Source organism: Pygoscelis adeliae, unplaced genomic scaffold (genome assembly GCF_000699105.1).
Source record: "Pygoscelis adeliae isolate BGI_AS28 unplaced genomic scaffold, ASM69910v1 Scaffold241, whole genome shotgun sequence".
Lineage (NCBI taxonomy): Eukaryota > Metazoa > Chordata > Aves > Sphenisciformes > Spheniscidae > Pygoscelis > Pygoscelis adeliae.
In genome coordinates, this window is record NW_008824056.1 from 1,809,581 (window position 1) to 1,827,526 (window position 17,946).

A 17,946-nucleotide genomic window follows, 5' to 3' on the forward strand; every position below is an offset into this window, starting at 1 on the left:
AAGAGGAAAACCGAGGCATGTGGCGGGCACATGATGGAAAGCAAACAGTTTGATAAGGAAACATTTTCAGCAGAACTGCTTCTGGAGGGACCATCTACTTTGTGTGAGTAGGGACGGAAAGGACTTTGGCTTTCTATCTCTGGAGACCAAGAGCTCAACTAAAGGCAATGCAGTTCCCATCAGAAAACATGCCTTTATCTTCAAAAACACATGCCAGATTCAGGTAACAGAAAGGGGTGGGAGTCCTAGATAGGAGCAGCTACAGGGGCAGAGCTTTTACATCACGGAGAGCTTATCAGGGATGCTCGAGGCGGTGCCCAGGGCATGCCTGGTATACCCGCACCCTGTGCCCCGACGGGCAGGGCCGCTGCCCGTGAGCACCGTGCCATGCAGCCCTTTTCTTCCTCCAGCCACAGGTTTGGGGCTTTTTTTACAGCGTACTCAGTTTCTGAAAGTAAGAGAACGGGCAAAAACTTCTGGGGAACATTTGTCCAAGGCTGTAGATCCTGGAAGGAAAGCACTGCCTTCCTGGAGAGCTGAGGAGGGTCTAAGCTATCGCAGTGGATGGGATTTAAAACCAGCCCTCTTCTCCTAGTCTTTCCCTCTAGGCTAGTGCTGGGCAGCTCCCTAAAGCAAGGGCTGGTTGTTTTGGATTCCCAGTCTGATGTGCCTAACGCAGTACTGGATTCCGCTGGATCCTTTTCATGGCTCTGGCATCTGAAAAAGAGATCTTACAACATTTTTCCTTCAGCATCTGCATGGCATGTTCAAATCAGGCCCTCACTCCTAAAATTGAGAATAGAATGGTATAGTGTAAAATCTTCCTTTCAAGAAAGAAGTTCCAAGCCAGCCTAAAACGTTTAGGATGTACTATTGCAGTCCTTACAGCATTGAACATGAGCCTTAACCTTTCACATATATCCCACTTGGCAGTGGTTCCAAAACAATTTGAAGCCTGTTTGAGTTGCACACAATGTTTAACAGACCAGAATAATTTCCAATTAAATTTGACAAAACACGAACTACTGCATAAAAATTCAGAATTTGTATATTACCTTGTGTAACGCAAGGCTGAAAGATAGTGTTAGTTGTGCTACCTGTCTGGGAATGCAAACATGATGTCCTGCTATAGATTTATCTAAGACCATATCCTTTAGGTAACTCTCTGTTCTCATCATTGTTCCCAAACATGTCATTAAACATATAGTTTAATAGGTGCTGAGCATGGATGTGCTAGTGTGACATTTCATTCTTCCTATGAAATTGCTGCAGACACCTATGACAGAAATTTACTGATATTTGATACTTCTCTCAAAACGTACAAGTGCTCCTTCTGTATTTACTGGGCACTTTACTGGGTAGCGTGCTTATGTATATATGTATATATTTACGTATGCAAATGCTTGTGCCTCTTAAGAACAACAACATGGTCTCTGGGAGCAGCGTGTGCTGCTGGAAGCAGTGCACTTGTTTAGTAAAGAGACACAGCAGAAGGGGTTGGTGCAGATCCTTTTTCCAACTCCAGTGTAACTGAGTATTTGCGAGGTAGTTTTGGTTGTGGGCAGGGGAAGAGATTTTTTCCACCCACTATCAGCCACCTGCCTTTTAATATAGGAAAGAAAAAAAATTGGTTCATTATAGAGAAGTGAAATGCCTCATTATTTCCTCACAGTATTGATGCTGTAGGAGCTTGCTGTAACCCCTTTCTGCAGTTTATTTCCCCTTTTTCTTTGCACACTCTGTGAAAACAAGAGGAGAAATGTACCAGACATGGTCACTTCCTTCTTTCCTGTCCTCCACTGTAAAAAAAAAAAAAAAAAAAAAAAAAAAAAGAGAGAGAAGAATTTCCTGGAAGGAATGTGCTATATTATGTGAATGCAAGAGACAGAAATGTTGGGATTTGGGGGGGGGGGTTGGCTGGTTGTTTTGTTTTTGTTCTTTTAATTTTTTTAAGAAGGCTAGTTTCCTATTGGTTAGTATATTACTTGATCTATTGAAAATAGGATAATTTTATCATGGAATTTAATCATGAGCATTGTATTTTAAAACTAACATCATTAGTCCACTAGCTAGTGAAACTGTGGTAATTAGAAACAGGACTGGAGACAGTCACCAGTATGGTAACTCTGTTAGACGTTAAGGATTTTTCAAGTTCAGGTAAAATGAGACTTCAGTGCTTTTCTCTCCCAGCAACAAATAGTAGAGATATGCCAAACATATAATAATTCCTACCTTGCCATTGGCTGCACTTTTCTTTCTGTTGTCCCTTCTCACTGATGTGGGGTGGGTTTTTTTAACTTGAGTGTCTTCTAGGAAACAGCAGCATGCATCTCATGGAATTGTTGACAGCTGCACTTTAAAATACATTTCTGAGAAGAGAAGCATTAGTGTGTGCCAACTGAAGATCCTAGAATTCAGGAGAGTAACTTTCAAAACACTGATGTAGCAGTTTCCCATACCAAGCTGTCCTGGAAATCATAACTGAGCAGTAGGTAGGTGAACCAGGAGGTAAAGTCTAAAGGTAAAGCTAGGTAATCTCTTGGCTAAACTGCAACATTTGCTTAAATTGGACTACAAAATACAATTTTACAGATGGATATTTCTCTTCACAAGCTCGTCTTGACACAAAACAGTGTAATATCAGGACTATGGCCCTAATATTAGAAGTCAGTTAAAAGACTTCTACTTATTTCCAACAGTCAGGACCCCACATTAGGGTGAGAAAGATAAAATCAGTGGCAGGGCAGGTAAATTGTCTAAGGAAAGCTAGATACAGAGAGGTAGAGAAAATAGCCATCCCTGCTGCCTGGGGCAGCCTGAGAGCTCACCTGGCTTGCTTGCAGATCAGACATCTCTAGCACCTCCAGAAGCCACAGGCCACCCGGGCTGGCTTGCAGGGACCGTGGCAGGGCTGTGAGGTGGGAATCCCGCTAGGCAAGACCCTAAAGGACACTTGCTCCTCTCTCAGCAGTGCCAGCTTCTCCACGCTTAGTGATCAGGTCAGCGACCGAAAACTGGTCCCAGGGAAGAAATACTGGTGGGGAAACACACAGGAGAAGAGATGGAAACCTGCAGCAAGGGGAGAGAGGGGGATCACCCCTTTCTGTGCCAGTGGGAAGTCAGAGCAGTCTATACCAATTGCGAAACTGCCTCCTTTGGGACCTGGAATGAAACTGCTCTTAAACTGCTATTCTGGCCTTTACAGTACTAAAAATCTGTCATGACAGTTGCATTAATTTTGAGCCTGGAAATAAAACAATCCCGCAATCCAGATATTCAGTGGAAAAATGAATTACTCACTTGTTTTCTTCTCTTTTGGACACTTTTATCTTTGGCTGCTTTCAGTCAGCCATCATTGTGTGACATCAAATATTCCTGAGCTCTTATTTAACTCACACTATGTGATGGTTTACAGTGATGCATTTTGGGATGATAGTGGAAAATAATAGTGGCAATAAAAGTGATGTTTTTCTTCGAAACTAGAAATACTTTTGTAAAAGTTAAAATTATTTTGTGCCAAATGTACCTTCCCCCTCTCCCTGGTAAGATCAAAGCAGCTCTCTGGTATGCATACCCAGATCGAATATGTATTGTAGCTGTGTAGTGCCACTTGAAAGCTTTCTAGGTGAGTAGTACTGCTATAGTGGAGTTGTTGCAAATGAAGAGAGAATATCTACTTCAAAAACAACATAAGCAAGAATTATGTATTCTTTTTAAAGTGCATATTTACCAAGTTATTAGTCATGAAGCTTTTCTATATACTTCTATTGAGAAGAATCAGAGACTAAATAATTAGTTTATAAAGCTCCACTTGATTTTGTTTTCTTCATTAGTGCTTGATATCAGGCAAATGCAGTGAAACTGCTGAGATATTTTGTCAGAATCTGATTACTATTCTCAAAGTTATCACAGCTATAAAACCGATGTTTTTCTTTAGCAGACAGAACGGGTGACACCAATGCAAGAACAAATAATTTTGGAAGAAAAGTTGAACATATTTTAAATGACCGAATATGCTGGACAGAAAAGATCCGGCTTAACTATAAAAGAGCTTCTGTTACAGGCTTTAAGACCCTGATGTTGTAACTGGGAGCGTGCCATCAGGCTGCTGTACTGTGCCCCTTGAGGAAAAGAAAAGCAGGAAACCCCATCCACTATCATCCATTAAATCAGAGCTAAGTTTCTCCTGCTTCAGAAGTGTTGCAGTCCAACTGACTCTATTTCAGGTTCTCTCATCTGTGGTACTGATGACAAGAAAAGGAATAAGCCTAGGTCACTGTGCTTAAAAAATACCCATACTTGATCAAATGAAGAATGTTAGAAACAATAGAGATAATACCTCTTGGGTAGCTTTACAATAATTAGAAACTTAGACTTAACTGCAGTGATTGTCATGCAACACGAATTATTGATTCTTTTGTAAACCTGCATTTCAGGAAAGCTATTTTTTACCATTTTGCTAGGCTAAGAGTGTCTGTTCATGTCACAATCTCTGTCATTTTGAGGACAAGATTTTAGCCAATACACAAAACAGGGGCAGGAGAGAAAGGGAGAACGAGGAGGCAGAGAAGAGATTATAAGTCTGAACTCATCCTCTTCTCCATTCCCTCCATTCCCTTCACGGTGTCAGCTGGGTCCAGCTCCAGACTTGCCTCATCGTAAAGCTTCAAGAGGGGTTTTCATAAAAGTAGAGCAAGTGACTAAACCAATTTGCCCTCTTATCTGCAGTGTATAACTCCATGTATGTACTAAAGGCAGGTGCTGGGCTGAAGGCCTTGCCCTGGGAATGAAACTTTGCTAACACTATGCTATTAATGGCTTCCTGGAAGAAAGTATGATGAGAGCAACAGAGGCCCAAGTTTAGATAAATAGAACATGTGCACGCTTGCTTTGGGTTCTGAACTTCAAAATTGTGCAAACAGCCAGAATTCCCCTCCTGTTTATTTGAAGAGTATTGTATTTTAAAAACAAATAAGACTAAAAAATCAGTGCTGTTGCTGGAATACAGCAATTTGATTTAAATGTACACTTTAAAAGGCAGCTTGCATTCTCCAGTAAAATGCATTTTCTACAGAAAGAGAATGCCTCTTATTAAACCAGGTGATATAGGCATAAGGAACAAACTTTGAGACACAGAAGTGACCTCGCTTGTATATCAGAAAGCTCGTCTAATAAATCACAGTATAGCATACAAAAAGATTTTTTTTTTTTTCATTTATTTCTGGCTGATTTAATCAAAGGAAAGGCCCGGAAATGTACCAAACAGTTAAAACGACACATAATGTAATTTTACAAGGAATTAGTTGAATAAATATAAAGTTTTCCATCCTATTCGTTGCTCAGACTCCCCACTCAAAAATAAATATAGAAATTTCAAAAGTGAATATACAAGTTGGTAGGAAAATATGAGACTGACTAATGAAGTAAAGAGCAGATAATGCAAATAGGCTCTGCTCTTACACTATTAAATGAGATATTGATCCTGTTTTAGGGTAATTAATATCTTTCATGGCTAACATTAAAAGCTAGTTTCTGTTTCAGCATGCTTGGGGGCCCGACATCCCACACCAAAAATAAAATTTGTGGACTGAACCATTTCTGTCAGCAACAGGAAAAAAAAAAACAAAAGAAACCGAAAAAGCCCCAAATCGTTGAAAATCACATATTTCAAAGGTGTACATTTCTAAGGCTTTTCTGATGTTTTGTGCTACAAGAGGTGCTACTGGCTGCTTCCCACCAGCAAGGAGTATTCTTTTATTTTTCCTTAACAAGCGGAATCTCAGGTAGTTGATTGGGCAACTTAATGACTGGTGTTTTCAGGTCAAAAGAGAGGAGACAGATCAGAATCCTGCTCTGACACGCTGCGTAGCGAAATTAGTCTCTTTCCAGTCACAATAGAAAAAAACCTAGAAAGATTAGCATCCCTAAGATTAAATTAGCCCGTGTAATTCCTGTTCAGCTGTGAATCAGTCAGCAAGATTTGATTCATTTATTTATTCAAGGGCACTCCGATAGCCTGTGCAAAAAATACCTCCTCGGAAGCTGAACACTGATTTGTAATTTTACTATTTTTAAAGTTACCCAGTATCAATCTGTCCTGTGAAGGACTTTGAGCTGCATTTTTCTTCATGCATCTCTCTGTGAGGAAAGGCTTTAAAACATCCCTTAATATAAAGGTTATTTATTGTTGTTGTTAAGACCCTTGGTGTTTGCTGCTAGGATCATCTCAGCGCATCTCATCTGACCAATTTCCTGATGGTACAAGGCCATGAGGTAGCCATGGCACCCTCGTTTTCCCTCCTCAGCTCTCATGGCAACCTCGTTTTCCCTCCTCAGCGCTCATGGCAACACCTCAGCAAGTTACAGTATGTAAGGCTATAGTTACACTGATGGCTGAATCCTTCTCTCTTCCAGAACATCCCGGAGTCTGGTCACAAGTATTACCTGCAGTTCACTACCGAAGACTACAAAAGCGGGGTGAGTTTACAGTCCACCGTATTTCTTCTGACAGTGTGCGTTAAATGAACTTCAACGCCCCCAAAAGAGGGTACATTTAATCGCTTTTGTAAATGGATCTTTCACAATGGAAGGACTTACCTTTATGCTTCTACCTGCCTGTCCAGCATGGGGCATGGTTTGCTCTTAGCATCACCCAAGTATCTCATCTAATCAGTCCTCTGCCTCTGTCGGGGTCCAAGTGGTCAGAGCACCGTAGTTACCTGCTTTGCTCAGTGCCTGAAGAGATTGTCTCATTTAAGTCACATCAGGCAACCAAGCGCCTGAGTGAAACTTTGCCACGGTCCAAACTCAGTGTGACAGTATGGTCCTTGTTATCCAGTTGTAGCTCCTGCTGTGTCCGCACACCAAAATGAGAATAAAGAGTTGACAGTTGTGTTCTTTAGAATTATATCCCCCCCCATTCATTCTGTCAGACAGTTGTCATGAGCAATTTTACTGTAAGCATCTGCTTTTTCATTACACACACATTTTATGAAATTCAGATTATTTTCAGAATTTAATATGAAGCGTTAGATTATTTTTGTTTTAAGGCTGAAGTATCATGCAATGAAATACCCTGTTAATGTTATTTCTTGAGAACTCTCAAATGTATTTCCAAGATGACTTAGTGCATTTCTGCTACACTTTTTAATTAAAAACTTCTGTTAAATCACTTTAGCCTTGTGGTTTTAACCTATTTACTTCTCTGGAAAAAAATTTATATCCATCTAAAGACTTTCTTGACCCCTGTACAGCTTCATACAAAGCGTCTCATAAAGACATGTACGTACTCCACATGTACACTTCACATGTTAATACCAAGAGCTTTTTTAAGAATCTGTTGCTGGTAAAAAAAAATCTCGATTAAAGATTACAGTTTTAAATTCTACTTTTACAGGAAAATGTCGGGAGCTGCCTTGCTACAGTGTTGTATCCGAAGACAAAGTCTCTGCCTGCTGTCAATATCAAGTGCACATATACCAAAGACCAGAAGCAAATTCAAGAAGAGGACAACAGACTTTACCAAAAAATTAGGCACCAAACTAAACCAATAATCGGAAACAATATTCCAGGTATATTCCTCCAAATAACCAATTGTATTTCATTTTATCTCAAAGAGCCTGGGCACTTTTAAGAACACAAGCAAATGTACATGCATTTCAAAAAGTAGACACATACATTTACAGTAGCACCCTAAAACCATAGAGGTAACTATCAAAACAATTCCACCTTGCTAGCAATTCTTGGGGAAAAAAAAAACCTGCTGCATTTTAGCAACAGCGGTAGTCAACACAACGTTGTGAAGGTGTTTTGGATTTAAAAACAAGTCTATGCAGTTTTATATTCAAGTAAATGCAAAATGTCCTCAAGTAATAACAACTGCCTTAACCCACACACCTTCCCCAGCTGCGGGTGGAAATTCACAAGGGATGACTAACAGAATTTTTCCATCCTGGAAATAGAGCGCCCCGGTCCCTCTTCTCCTCCTGGCTAGGTAAGGACCTCCATTATCGTGGATATTGGGTTTCTCACCTCCTTGTGGGGACCCTGTGAATAGTGCCTCTTGGCAATTTCAGTTCCGTCACGCTTTCATGCTTGTACTGTGACTGCAGGTTTAGCATCATTCTCCTCCCTGTTCAAGATTGTAACGCATCTGGGGGAAGAGTCACTTCCCAGGAATAGTGCTACACCAGGCAAAAGTGTTCTGTGGTTTATCATTTTTCTGCTGAACAGCCAGAATTAATCATTTTTGTATTACTCTCTTGCTCCCTTGCAGACAGCTATGGAAATATTGAAGCTGCCCTGGAGCCAGTGTGGGCTTTGGCTGTCGCTGGCAGCAGTTACATAATGTGGGAAAAGTCAACGGAGAACTTGGGTTACTTCACGGCACAAGTCAAGTCTGTGAAGCAGTGGGTAAGCGAAGTGGAAATTACAAGTCTGCGTTACAGAAGCTAATAGAGTCTACTAAGCAGCAGAGAATAAAACAACCATCAACAGCTTATGCTTTCTGTAATGGGTGTGATTCTCCCAAAATCCCAGTGGCTTCTCCATACAAGTATCTCCACGTCTGGACAACCTTGTCCAGGTTTTGGTGGAAAAATTTTACTCATTTGGACAACATTTGGTTTTCCTTATTTGCACGAGTGGATCTGTTGGCTTCTGCAGGTTTAATCAGGAGATTTGAACGTACGGTCCTGCAGTTCATCAGCCCCATACTAAGTCGCTCCTAGTACTCTTTGCCCTCCTAGCCAAGCTCGAAGGTAGCATCAATCTAGTACCTGACATACGCTCTCTGAGGAACATACCTTACATCTGCAGCATATAGAATAGGAGTTCCCAAAGCTTTGTGTCCCTCAGTCACCTGTGATCGACAGTGTTCGGTTTTTACTCCCTAGTTACTTAGAATGAGATTTCTCTGAAGGAGACATCAATAGGTAAGATTCTCAAATTTATTTGCGGGTTAAACTCAATTAATTAGCATCTGAGTCAAGCCTAGTTTCATGTCAGAGAACAGTCAGACTGCAGAGCCACGTTGCAGTTAGTGCCTCCAAAGCTTTTATGCAGGAAGTGCTCCTAGTTCCCTGTCTCTCTACATACAAAACCCGTCTTCACTCCAGCCAGCGACCACAGCCATCTCGAGCCCTATTCATCTCGCTCCCTAAGCAAGCTACATGCAGTCAATCAGACTAGCCTCTGAACTTCCACAATGTAACTTGCGTTCTTGATCTTTTTTTTTTTTCATACACGCCCAGATAAGGAAAGATGATTTTATTGAGTTTGACTACACTGTCCTACTCCATGAAATTCCAACACAGGTAAGAAAGCATACGTGTATAATACCTCCTTTCATCAACAGAGGAACAGCATAAAGATCATAAAAGATGTGTATTTTTAAATCTGTTCTCCAGGAAATTATTTCATGTCACATGCGCCTCACCTGGCTTCCTGGTCACCCTCTGAAAGTGAAATACTTCTGTGCTTCAGAGAATCAGGGGCTCGAATACGGGTCTGGAATGGAATCTGGATCAGCTGCTGGGATTTTACATGAAAGGGGAGCAAAATTTTAAAAGAGATTGTCAGCTTTATGAATATGTATTAAATGAGAAAATCCTTGTGTTAATAGATCTGGAGTTGTGATAATTTTTCTATACAAGTCGAACAGTGAATTTGAATGCTTTCACTAGTCTGTTTTGTTCCAAAATTAATTCCTGTGATTTCTTAAACTGCAAGACTCATGTTCTAGAGTTCTACCTAAAAACTTTGCTATGACATACATACACAGATAAATATACACAAGCTGATTTTATGTCACTAACTTACTGTTGCTTAGAGTAACATAGTTTGTGAACAAAGTTAATGTATTTGGATAAAAATCTTGAGAAAAATATTAATCTGTCACTAAGAAATATTTGTCTACTAATTTTTTTTCATTTTTTGGGATAGATACATGCTGATTTCTAACTTAGATCTCCAATAAAACAAATACCATTACGCAGGGTCAAGGTGGGGTTTTCTTTCATGCTGCTGCTGTTCGACCCCAACTCCCCATCTTCTCCCAGTGTTTGGCCTTTAAAGACGTGGACAAGCGCAGGCAGCGAAACGTCTCCCGCAAGGCCCTACAGAAGCCAGTAGCCAGCATCTGCACGGCCCTAGTCCTGCTGACGCACCACCGCTCCCTGTGGTGTGAGCTGACATAAAAAGGAAGTGTCTTCTCTCATATTTGTGAAGGCAACTCAGAAAATATTGATATAAGGAAAACACGTTTTGTTGTCTCTCCACATCTCTCACCAGTCCAGAACACTGCAAGGCAGTGTTTGTCAAACGGAAATTGAGAATGTTGTCTTAGTCTATTTGCAGTACGACACAGTTCTCGCTATTCTGCCTTCAGTGAAAACAGACAGAACTGCAAAGACAGTGAGGCTCTGTACAGATGGATTTCCACATTTGGGTTTGGCGGGGGAACAGCCTGCTGCCAGAATACCCCGTCAAACAGCTTTTATATTACTGCCTGCTGTGTCTTGTACCCATCCGAAATACGACAAAGTCCTACTGCAAGAACATGTTTTTGTCCTCTCACACCAAATTCTCCATTTCGGTTTACAGCAGACCCGCTGTCCTGCCTTTGTTCACTGGGATTGTGCCAACCTGTTTTGGGTTCGTCATTGTTCTTCTCCATTAGCAAGATTTCTGCCGGGTTAACTCAACTCCCTATCAATAAGTACACCTTACTTAGGAAAACAGGCAATGGTCTCTGCCTTCCGGGATGGTTACGTTCTTTGTAACTTGTGGTACACTGCGCTATCGTTGATCTGTAATTGGTAACGATGATTAAGGTATTCAACACGAAAGCTTTAACTGGGAGATATTTAGGCTGGGTGATCTGTTAACCCCCCAAATTCAGGCATTTTACACAAGTGTATTTGTCTGATATACTTTTACTGACTGAAGCTTTCTATATCAGCACATCATAGGCACTACAATAAATTCAGTGAAGCAGCATTTCCCATACTCTTGGTGTTTTCTTTTGTGCTGGTAACACATTTCTCATCATCAACAGCGTGAAATCAGAGCTTATAACGGCAACATTTCTTAAAGAAATTGGTGATGAAAATATCTTTTTTAGAATTTAAATAAGAAAATAGCATGGGTTTTGCACTTTGGGGGTCTACTTTAGCAATGCATTTAACCACAAGTTTAGTTTCCTTACCCTTGTTTTTGTCACTGCTCTCCAGACCTAGAACAGAGGATCAGGCACTTCCAACTTACCAGATCGGTGTAACTTTGACACCAAATAAGCAACGCAAACTTAGGTTAGTTAAGAAACTGCGCAATAGCTTCTGGACAAGTAGCAAACCTGTTGGAATTCAAAGGCAAAATTTCCACCAACTTCTTTAGGGCCAAGATTTCAGTCAGTGGATCAGAACCTAAAATCATACAGTTTTTACTCAAGCAAAATTCTTGGTTACATCAACGTAGACGTTATCCAAGCCAAGGCTTAGACGGGTTCACAGTGAATTCTTCACGCTAAAAAAAAACACGTGCAGAGCATATCTGTAAGATGTTGTGCAGACAAGAGGAGTAGTTCTCTTTCATCTTTGCTGCTAGGAAGAGTTCAACTAAGATATACAACAAGTGCTATCTAAAATTTGATCAAAGAAAAAAAAAAACCCATCATGCACAAAGGAACAAAATCCAGGGCGCCCCAAAATTAGGCTCTTGCTAGTGCTTCTGTCCTCCTTCCACTGTCCCCCGCTATCCATTAGCCTTCCCCCTACCCGCAGATTTTCTCCCTCGCATTTAAGCTCAGCAGACCCTGCTGTGCCTCAGCTGTCCCTGCACTGTGCTACCCGGGGCCATGTTCTCATTGGACATGTTAGATTTGTGGAGAACCAGCACACATCTGGCAGAACCTATTAGCCAGGAATTCACATCATGACTGGCCTCTAATAAGCATAATATAAAAGCCATAAATATAAATAAAATAATAACCACCCCATTTATTTCTTGCATTCATACTGCTTTTGTAAGCCGTCTTTGAATTTTGGTAAACGTGCTGTATTTGCTTGTTTGAGAAAATCTCCAAATGTCAGAGAACCTGCAGGGCTTTTCTTGAAACAAGTTCCAGCTGAGTATTTTCACAAAAATAAGGCTCTGAATGCAAGGGAATCAAGAAGGATTCGGCCCAAAGCAACATCATATTCATATACGGCATTATGCATGTGTTTAGTCAGCATTTACATGCCCCTGACAAATCTCTGACACTGTACTTTTTTCAAGGTTAAAATAAGTAATTTTCACTGTCTTTCTGTGAAGGCTGAGGGAAAAGAAGCCCAGCCACTGCAGTTCTGTCTGCGTCTGGTAAACATCAACCACAATCCTGTGCCAGGAATGTAGCTGGTTTTGAACTGGAACTTCATTCTCTGTTTACTGAAGTCTGCAAAAATGCTGTTAAGCCGAGTAGGTCAGGAAGAGAGAGCACGCAAAGAAAATTCAGCGTGGATCTTCTGGTAGTAATCAAAAAAATATATTGATGGTATCATCTTCTCTTTCTCACCTAATTATAACGTCCTTGTTTTATCTCCCTTCTATGAGTGAGCAAGATCTGTTCAACCGATTCCCAAGCTGCGCATCATCAGCAACACGCCCTTTTGATTGTGAGGTTCTGGGGAAAGGAATCTTTTGTCTGGTTTTCTAACAAAGAGCCAAGACAGCGAGCCCCTAAAATAAATCCACTTTGTTCACAGCTTTGGAAAGACTTAACTTCTACGCATATTATTATCAACTCTTTTCAAATGCCTTGCACCATCCGTGATAAGCAGATGTGGTGATAAGCAAGTTGCACTGACAGGTGACTTTGCCCAATTCCTTAGGACTTTGGAGGCTCCTAGCACTGTTTCTGAAGGATGAGGAGGGAAAACTGACCTTCGTTCCCTGGACTGTACGCTCTTAAGTGCAGGAGCTACAGGATCCATGCTTGGGGCACGTATGTGAAAACTGCTCAGCACTGGATGACGATTCACCCTCGTGCCTGTCCAGCACTTAACAGTTAGTTTAGTCTCCTAAACTAAGATTTTTAAACTTTCAAAAACAAACAGCAACTAGCCTAATTACAAAATAATGATGTAGCAAGTAAAAAAATAAAATTATTTTAATACAAATGGATTAAGACAAATTTCAAGACAAGTTATCATCAGTGCTGTAACATTTATATATTTTGTTAATGAGTAGCAATTTACATGTGAACAATTCCGTTGTGATCTCCTGGTGGCTTCTGAGAATACCACAAAGGAAGGATATTATGATGAAATTACAAGCCCGAGTCCCACTGCAGCCTGCACTTATCCAGCCAGCCTTGATTGCTGAGCTTTTGGAGAAGGATGTGAAAAACCGTTCAATGTACTCAAGAGGAAAAAAGTCAGCTCTTGGCTTTGCCCTTTTTTGCAGGAAGTCGTCCTGTTGCTTCGAGGTATTTGTTAATTATTTCTTCTTGAGTGCTGGGCGAACATGGTTGATATTTACAGTATTCCATTGTATATTCACCCTTTCCCTGTAGAGTTGGAAAAGAATAGTCAAAGTGAGGATGCTAAACATGTAAACCTATTTAGCAGTAGGCCACACCCCAATCTGTGAAATAACATGCGACAAAGTACACCAACACTGTGTACTGAGGCGCGCAGATAGGAGATGCAAAGACGTACAAACAGTATCTGAACACTGTTTCTTTGATACAAGATTGCCTGCGGTTCCCATCTCATCAGCGTGACATTCTGCTTAAAAACTGAAAATGATCACGGCATTAACAACAGCCCGTTCAAGTGCTCACAGAATACCGGCACTCGCCTGTCTCGAGATGTGGAATAGCATATTTTACGTAACACGCAAACTCACCTGATTCAAATGCATCCAACGAGCGTATAACTACAGGCATATATATTATTAAAAAAAGGACATCTTAATAGCGTGAGCACTGCTGTCAAAGATCTCTTCTACTTGCAGACATTTGTAACTTAAGGAGTATGTCGCAACTGTTCCAGCCCGTGAATTCAATACCTTTACTGGTACCTATCATTTTGTATTACTTACGACTCTGAATCTCTTCCCTCCTCAAAGTATGAAAGAATTTTTTGGCCAGAAATGACGCAGCTAATGACAGCTATGTTAATTAAAAAGCAGTTGAAGTAACAGTAAAAACTGTAAGGTTATTTTCCTATTCTGCATCTGCTTCGATTTTCATCACTTTTACTGCTACATGTGCTATGTATATGGTGATGCAAATTAGCACACTTGATTTACAGAAATAAACATGTTCTAGCAAAAAGTACCGAGAGTACTTACCTCTGTGCAAGACCTCAGCTCGGTGGCATATCCAAACATATCATTCAGTGGCACCTAAAATCCAAGCATACTATTCTTGTAAAAACAAGGTATTTTTTCCATCAACTTTGGGTTATCGTCCAATTAATCTCAATTACAATATCAAAAGTCAGTGAAGTCTGGTGCTCTTTGTAAACAGTACTGATCTAATTATCTATTTTTGTAAAGTATCTCTTATTTCAACTGATTTATATTCACAGTGTGTTTTCAGCAAAAAAAACAGAGTTTGAATGCACCAGATACTGGAATATTCCAAACTCGGTAATCTGTGTCACCCAGGAAGAGATCATAACGTTTGAAATATCTCAAGACTGCAGCTCTAAACACAATTTACGAAGCAGAAGTGATGCGGTGTGTAGTCTTGTCATTAGCTAAGGCTTTGCTGAGACGATTTACCCTACCACCACTGTTAGATGTACACTTCTATATGACCTAACATGAGAACAAGGACGTTTTTCGAAGGGACATAAAAGAAGGAACATTGAAGACAAGTCATTTGCATTTAGCTGCAATTATTACAGTTAATGCCGGTAACAGCTGAAGGAAGACAGCTGACAAAGATCTTCCCCCTGAACTCTGTGCGCCTGTACTGCTGCACAGGTTTGTTTCCCTCTGAGGTAGCACAGCCAGCCCATCTCAAGAAACCCGAGTTCTGTTTCTTTCTCTGCCACCGTGTGATTTTAGGTTAGCAAGTCGGCTTCTCTGGAGCAAGACAGATTTATAATAGGTTCACTAATACTGCACGATATGCTGCCACGAGTTGAAAATCAGTGTTTTGCTTATCCACTGAAAGACCTGGCTACACGTTTATGCGTATTAGTCAATGAGTCGAACAGTAATGGAGTCGAAAGGCAAGGCAGGAAAAGAAAAGGTCAGGAACCAGTGAACAATACAAACCTCAGCATAGAGAGTAAAGTAATCCTCTGTGCCATCTTGTCCTGTGATCACTCCGTGACGGCGATTAATTCCAGCTATCACTGCTCCTTGGAATTCAGTGGGTGCCATCACCTCCACTGCCATAACGGGTTCAAGTATACGCACAGCGGCGTTTTCCATAGCTGGAGGAAAAAACTTACTAAATAATCAAACATCAAAGAACACCCCTGGTATAATTCAAGATACCCCTCTGCATAGCGAAGAAGTGTTTTATGGTTAATGCTAAGTGTTTCTTACATCAGTGGGGGAAAACAGTAATTGACTATGTGGAATTCCAGCTCCCCTGCCTTTTATTCCCAAGACAGTAAAGCTGGGAGGCACACAGTTTGACAGAATCTTCTTTTCATACCTGTGTAAGGTTGAAGATGTTGGTGTTTCTTTATTCTATGAAAACAGGATTTCCTTCATGTAACTAAAGAATTATTGTGCCTCCCTCAAAACTTCTATAAACTCTTGCATATATTCTGCTCTACACAACTGGCCAAACTTTAAATGTATGTATGGATTCACCAGGCAACAAATGAACCTATAGAAAGGAGGTTGTTAAATTTAGCTCCAACAATAGAGAAGCCAGCAGGACTACGCGTTCAAACGACTAGCTTTATACCTTGCTTTAGGGCTCCTTCTCCTGCTCTGATGAAAGAGATTTCATTAGAGTCCACCATGTGATGTGCACCATCATCTAGGACGAACCGGACTCCAGATATCCTGTGCCCTGACACTGGACCTTTTTCACATGCTTCTCGGAATCCCTGTCAAATAACATCTCAAAGTTAGCAGGTTTTAGATGAAAATGAAGCTTAAAAAAGAGTAGCATTAACAACAGCCTATAAAAGACATTAAACTTAAAAAACAAAATGACGATAACAAAAAAAAAAAAGCATTTCACAATTTTTAACAGCAATCCCATATCTATGCAATGGACCTTCTTGCTTGATAAGATAATGGAAGAAAATAACAGCAGGGAAAAGTTTTCATTCCCAAGCGTTTGAAAACTTTGTGCTATCATTCTTTGGCACCTCGGTTCGATAGTGGTATTTTTTAAAAATAGAGATCATGTAACAAGCAAAGGACAAGAAATGTACTCAGGATTTTGCTTTGTTAAGGGAGTGTATGATCAAAAACTGAAAGAATGCTCTGTGTGGAAAGAACTACTCTAACCACTCGACTGAAGAACACGATTCTTTTAAGACTTCATGCTTTTTCCAGGATTTGGCAAAAATCTTTTAAGTGTTGCATCACAGAATAACGAAGGAACTATTTTAGGTTGATCCATTATTATAGGAATTCAAAGATTGTGGTAGGTACTACTTAAAGTACTACGTGATAAATTATACAGTTACACAGAGATAAGCACAGAGGAATCCCGCAGAAGAGATTAAAAGGAGTATTTGGTAATTCATGCAGAAAATCTAGCTTGATTACAGTTTCCTACGTAACTGGCCTCAGAGAAGTCACAAAAAAAGTTAACATACTTTGGGGTTAGAGATGAGAATCACATGGCCACAATCAAAAGCAGAAGAGGGCCATTAAAAAGCAGATTCAACAGAAGGAGGCTTGTTTACTGCAAGAAAGGAAAGCCTACATTTTGCACTGCAGCACTGCTATGGAAATAAAGCAAGCACACACTACCAAAGAAAACAAACAGCAGCTTCTAAGTTAAGTGGAAAACCTAGGAATGGTAAGATATTAAGCAAAGCCACAAAAACTTGATTCTGCTTCCGCTGAAATAACAGGAAAAGCCTCCTTGCCTGGGGCAAGACAGTCACAATAAATGTGGACAGTACAGCAGGAAAACAACAAGAATCAGTATTTCTTACATCATACACACACACACAAAACGCTTTGTACCTTTTCAATAGCGGGCACGAATTGTTTTGGAATGTTTGTGCCAATGGTTCTGTCTTCAAACTCTAATTTTGTGTAGTCCTCCGGATCCAGGGGCTCAAGAATGCCTATAACTTTGCCATACTGGCCTGCTCCGCCCGTCTGTTTCTTGTGTGTATATTCAAACCTAAGAACAAACAAATCCCCCCAGAATACCACGTTACACATTACACAAACCATGCACTAACTACAGTTTTCTAAGGAAGAAGTTCCCATTCTGCATTTTGCTTTATTCCATTTGGTTACATGTAACCAAAATGGCTAAATGCCATAACAGCGGCTGAAACAACAGCTGAGGCTATTTAATGCCCAAAGAGGGAGCACCACGGTTCTTCATCTTGCAAGCAGGAAGCCAAGAGACCATGATGAGTTTAATCGCTCAAAAAACAACTGCAAAACCAAGATTCTTCTGTGTGCGGTAAGCAATGCTAATAAAGCCTGCTTACCTTTAGGCTTGTGCTTTTTGTTGACTGAATAACAAGTTTTTTTGTTGCTTCTGCACATACCTACAGTTTCCAGCCACAAAGTACTTTGATGTTAAGTGCAGACACTGAACAAGGGGATAATCGGAGAAAACTTGCGAGTATGAACAGTTAAATACTTTTTAAGTGAAACCGGAGGGATCTGAGGTCTCTCTGAAACATCTGCCCCCTGTCCCACGCAGCTGGGGGGGCTGGGGCTCAGGGCTGGGGGGGATACACAGCGCCTCGGCGGTGGGTCGGCCCCCGCATGTCACAGCTCGTCCCCGAA

General features: G+C 40.7%; 2 protein-coding genes across 2 annotated transcripts in view; one reads left to right on the forward strand and one right to left on the reverse strand.

Moving 5' to 3' along the window:
• Positions 1-9,839, forward strand: part of RARRES1 (retinoic acid receptor responder (tazarotene induced) 1) — a 17,986-nt gene extending 8,147 nt beyond the window's left edge. Inside the window, exons 2-6 of the mRNA XM_009333991.1 lie at positions 6,415-6,477; positions 7,397-7,571; positions 8,276-8,412; positions 9,252-9,314; positions 9,408-9,839. Coding sequence (XP_009332266.1) covers positions 6,415-6,477; positions 7,397-7,571; positions 8,276-8,412; positions 9,252-9,314; positions 9,408-9,566 — 597 coding nt within the window. The 3' untranslated portion in view covers positions 9,567-9,839. The remainder of the gene's footprint in view (positions 1-6,414; positions 6,478-7,396; positions 7,572-8,275; positions 8,413-9,251; positions 9,315-9,407) is intronic.
• A 3,291-nt stretch (positions 9,840-13,130) lies between these two features.
• Positions 13,131-17,946, reverse strand: part of GFM1 (G elongation factor, mitochondrial 1) — a 23,953-nt gene continuing 19,137 nt past the window's right edge. Inside the window, exons 14-18 of the mRNA XM_009333992.1 lie at positions 17,161-17,323; positions 15,917-16,061; positions 15,271-15,431; positions 14,335-14,388; positions 13,131-13,546 (exon numbers count right to left, since the gene is read on the reverse strand). Of these exons, the coding sequence (XP_009332267.1) occupies positions 13,415-13,546; positions 14,335-14,388; positions 15,271-15,431; positions 15,917-16,061; positions 17,161-17,323 (655 nt within the window). The 3' untranslated portion in view covers positions 13,131-13,414. The remainder of the gene's footprint in view (positions 13,547-14,334; positions 14,389-15,270; positions 15,432-15,916; positions 16,062-17,160; positions 17,324-17,946) is intronic.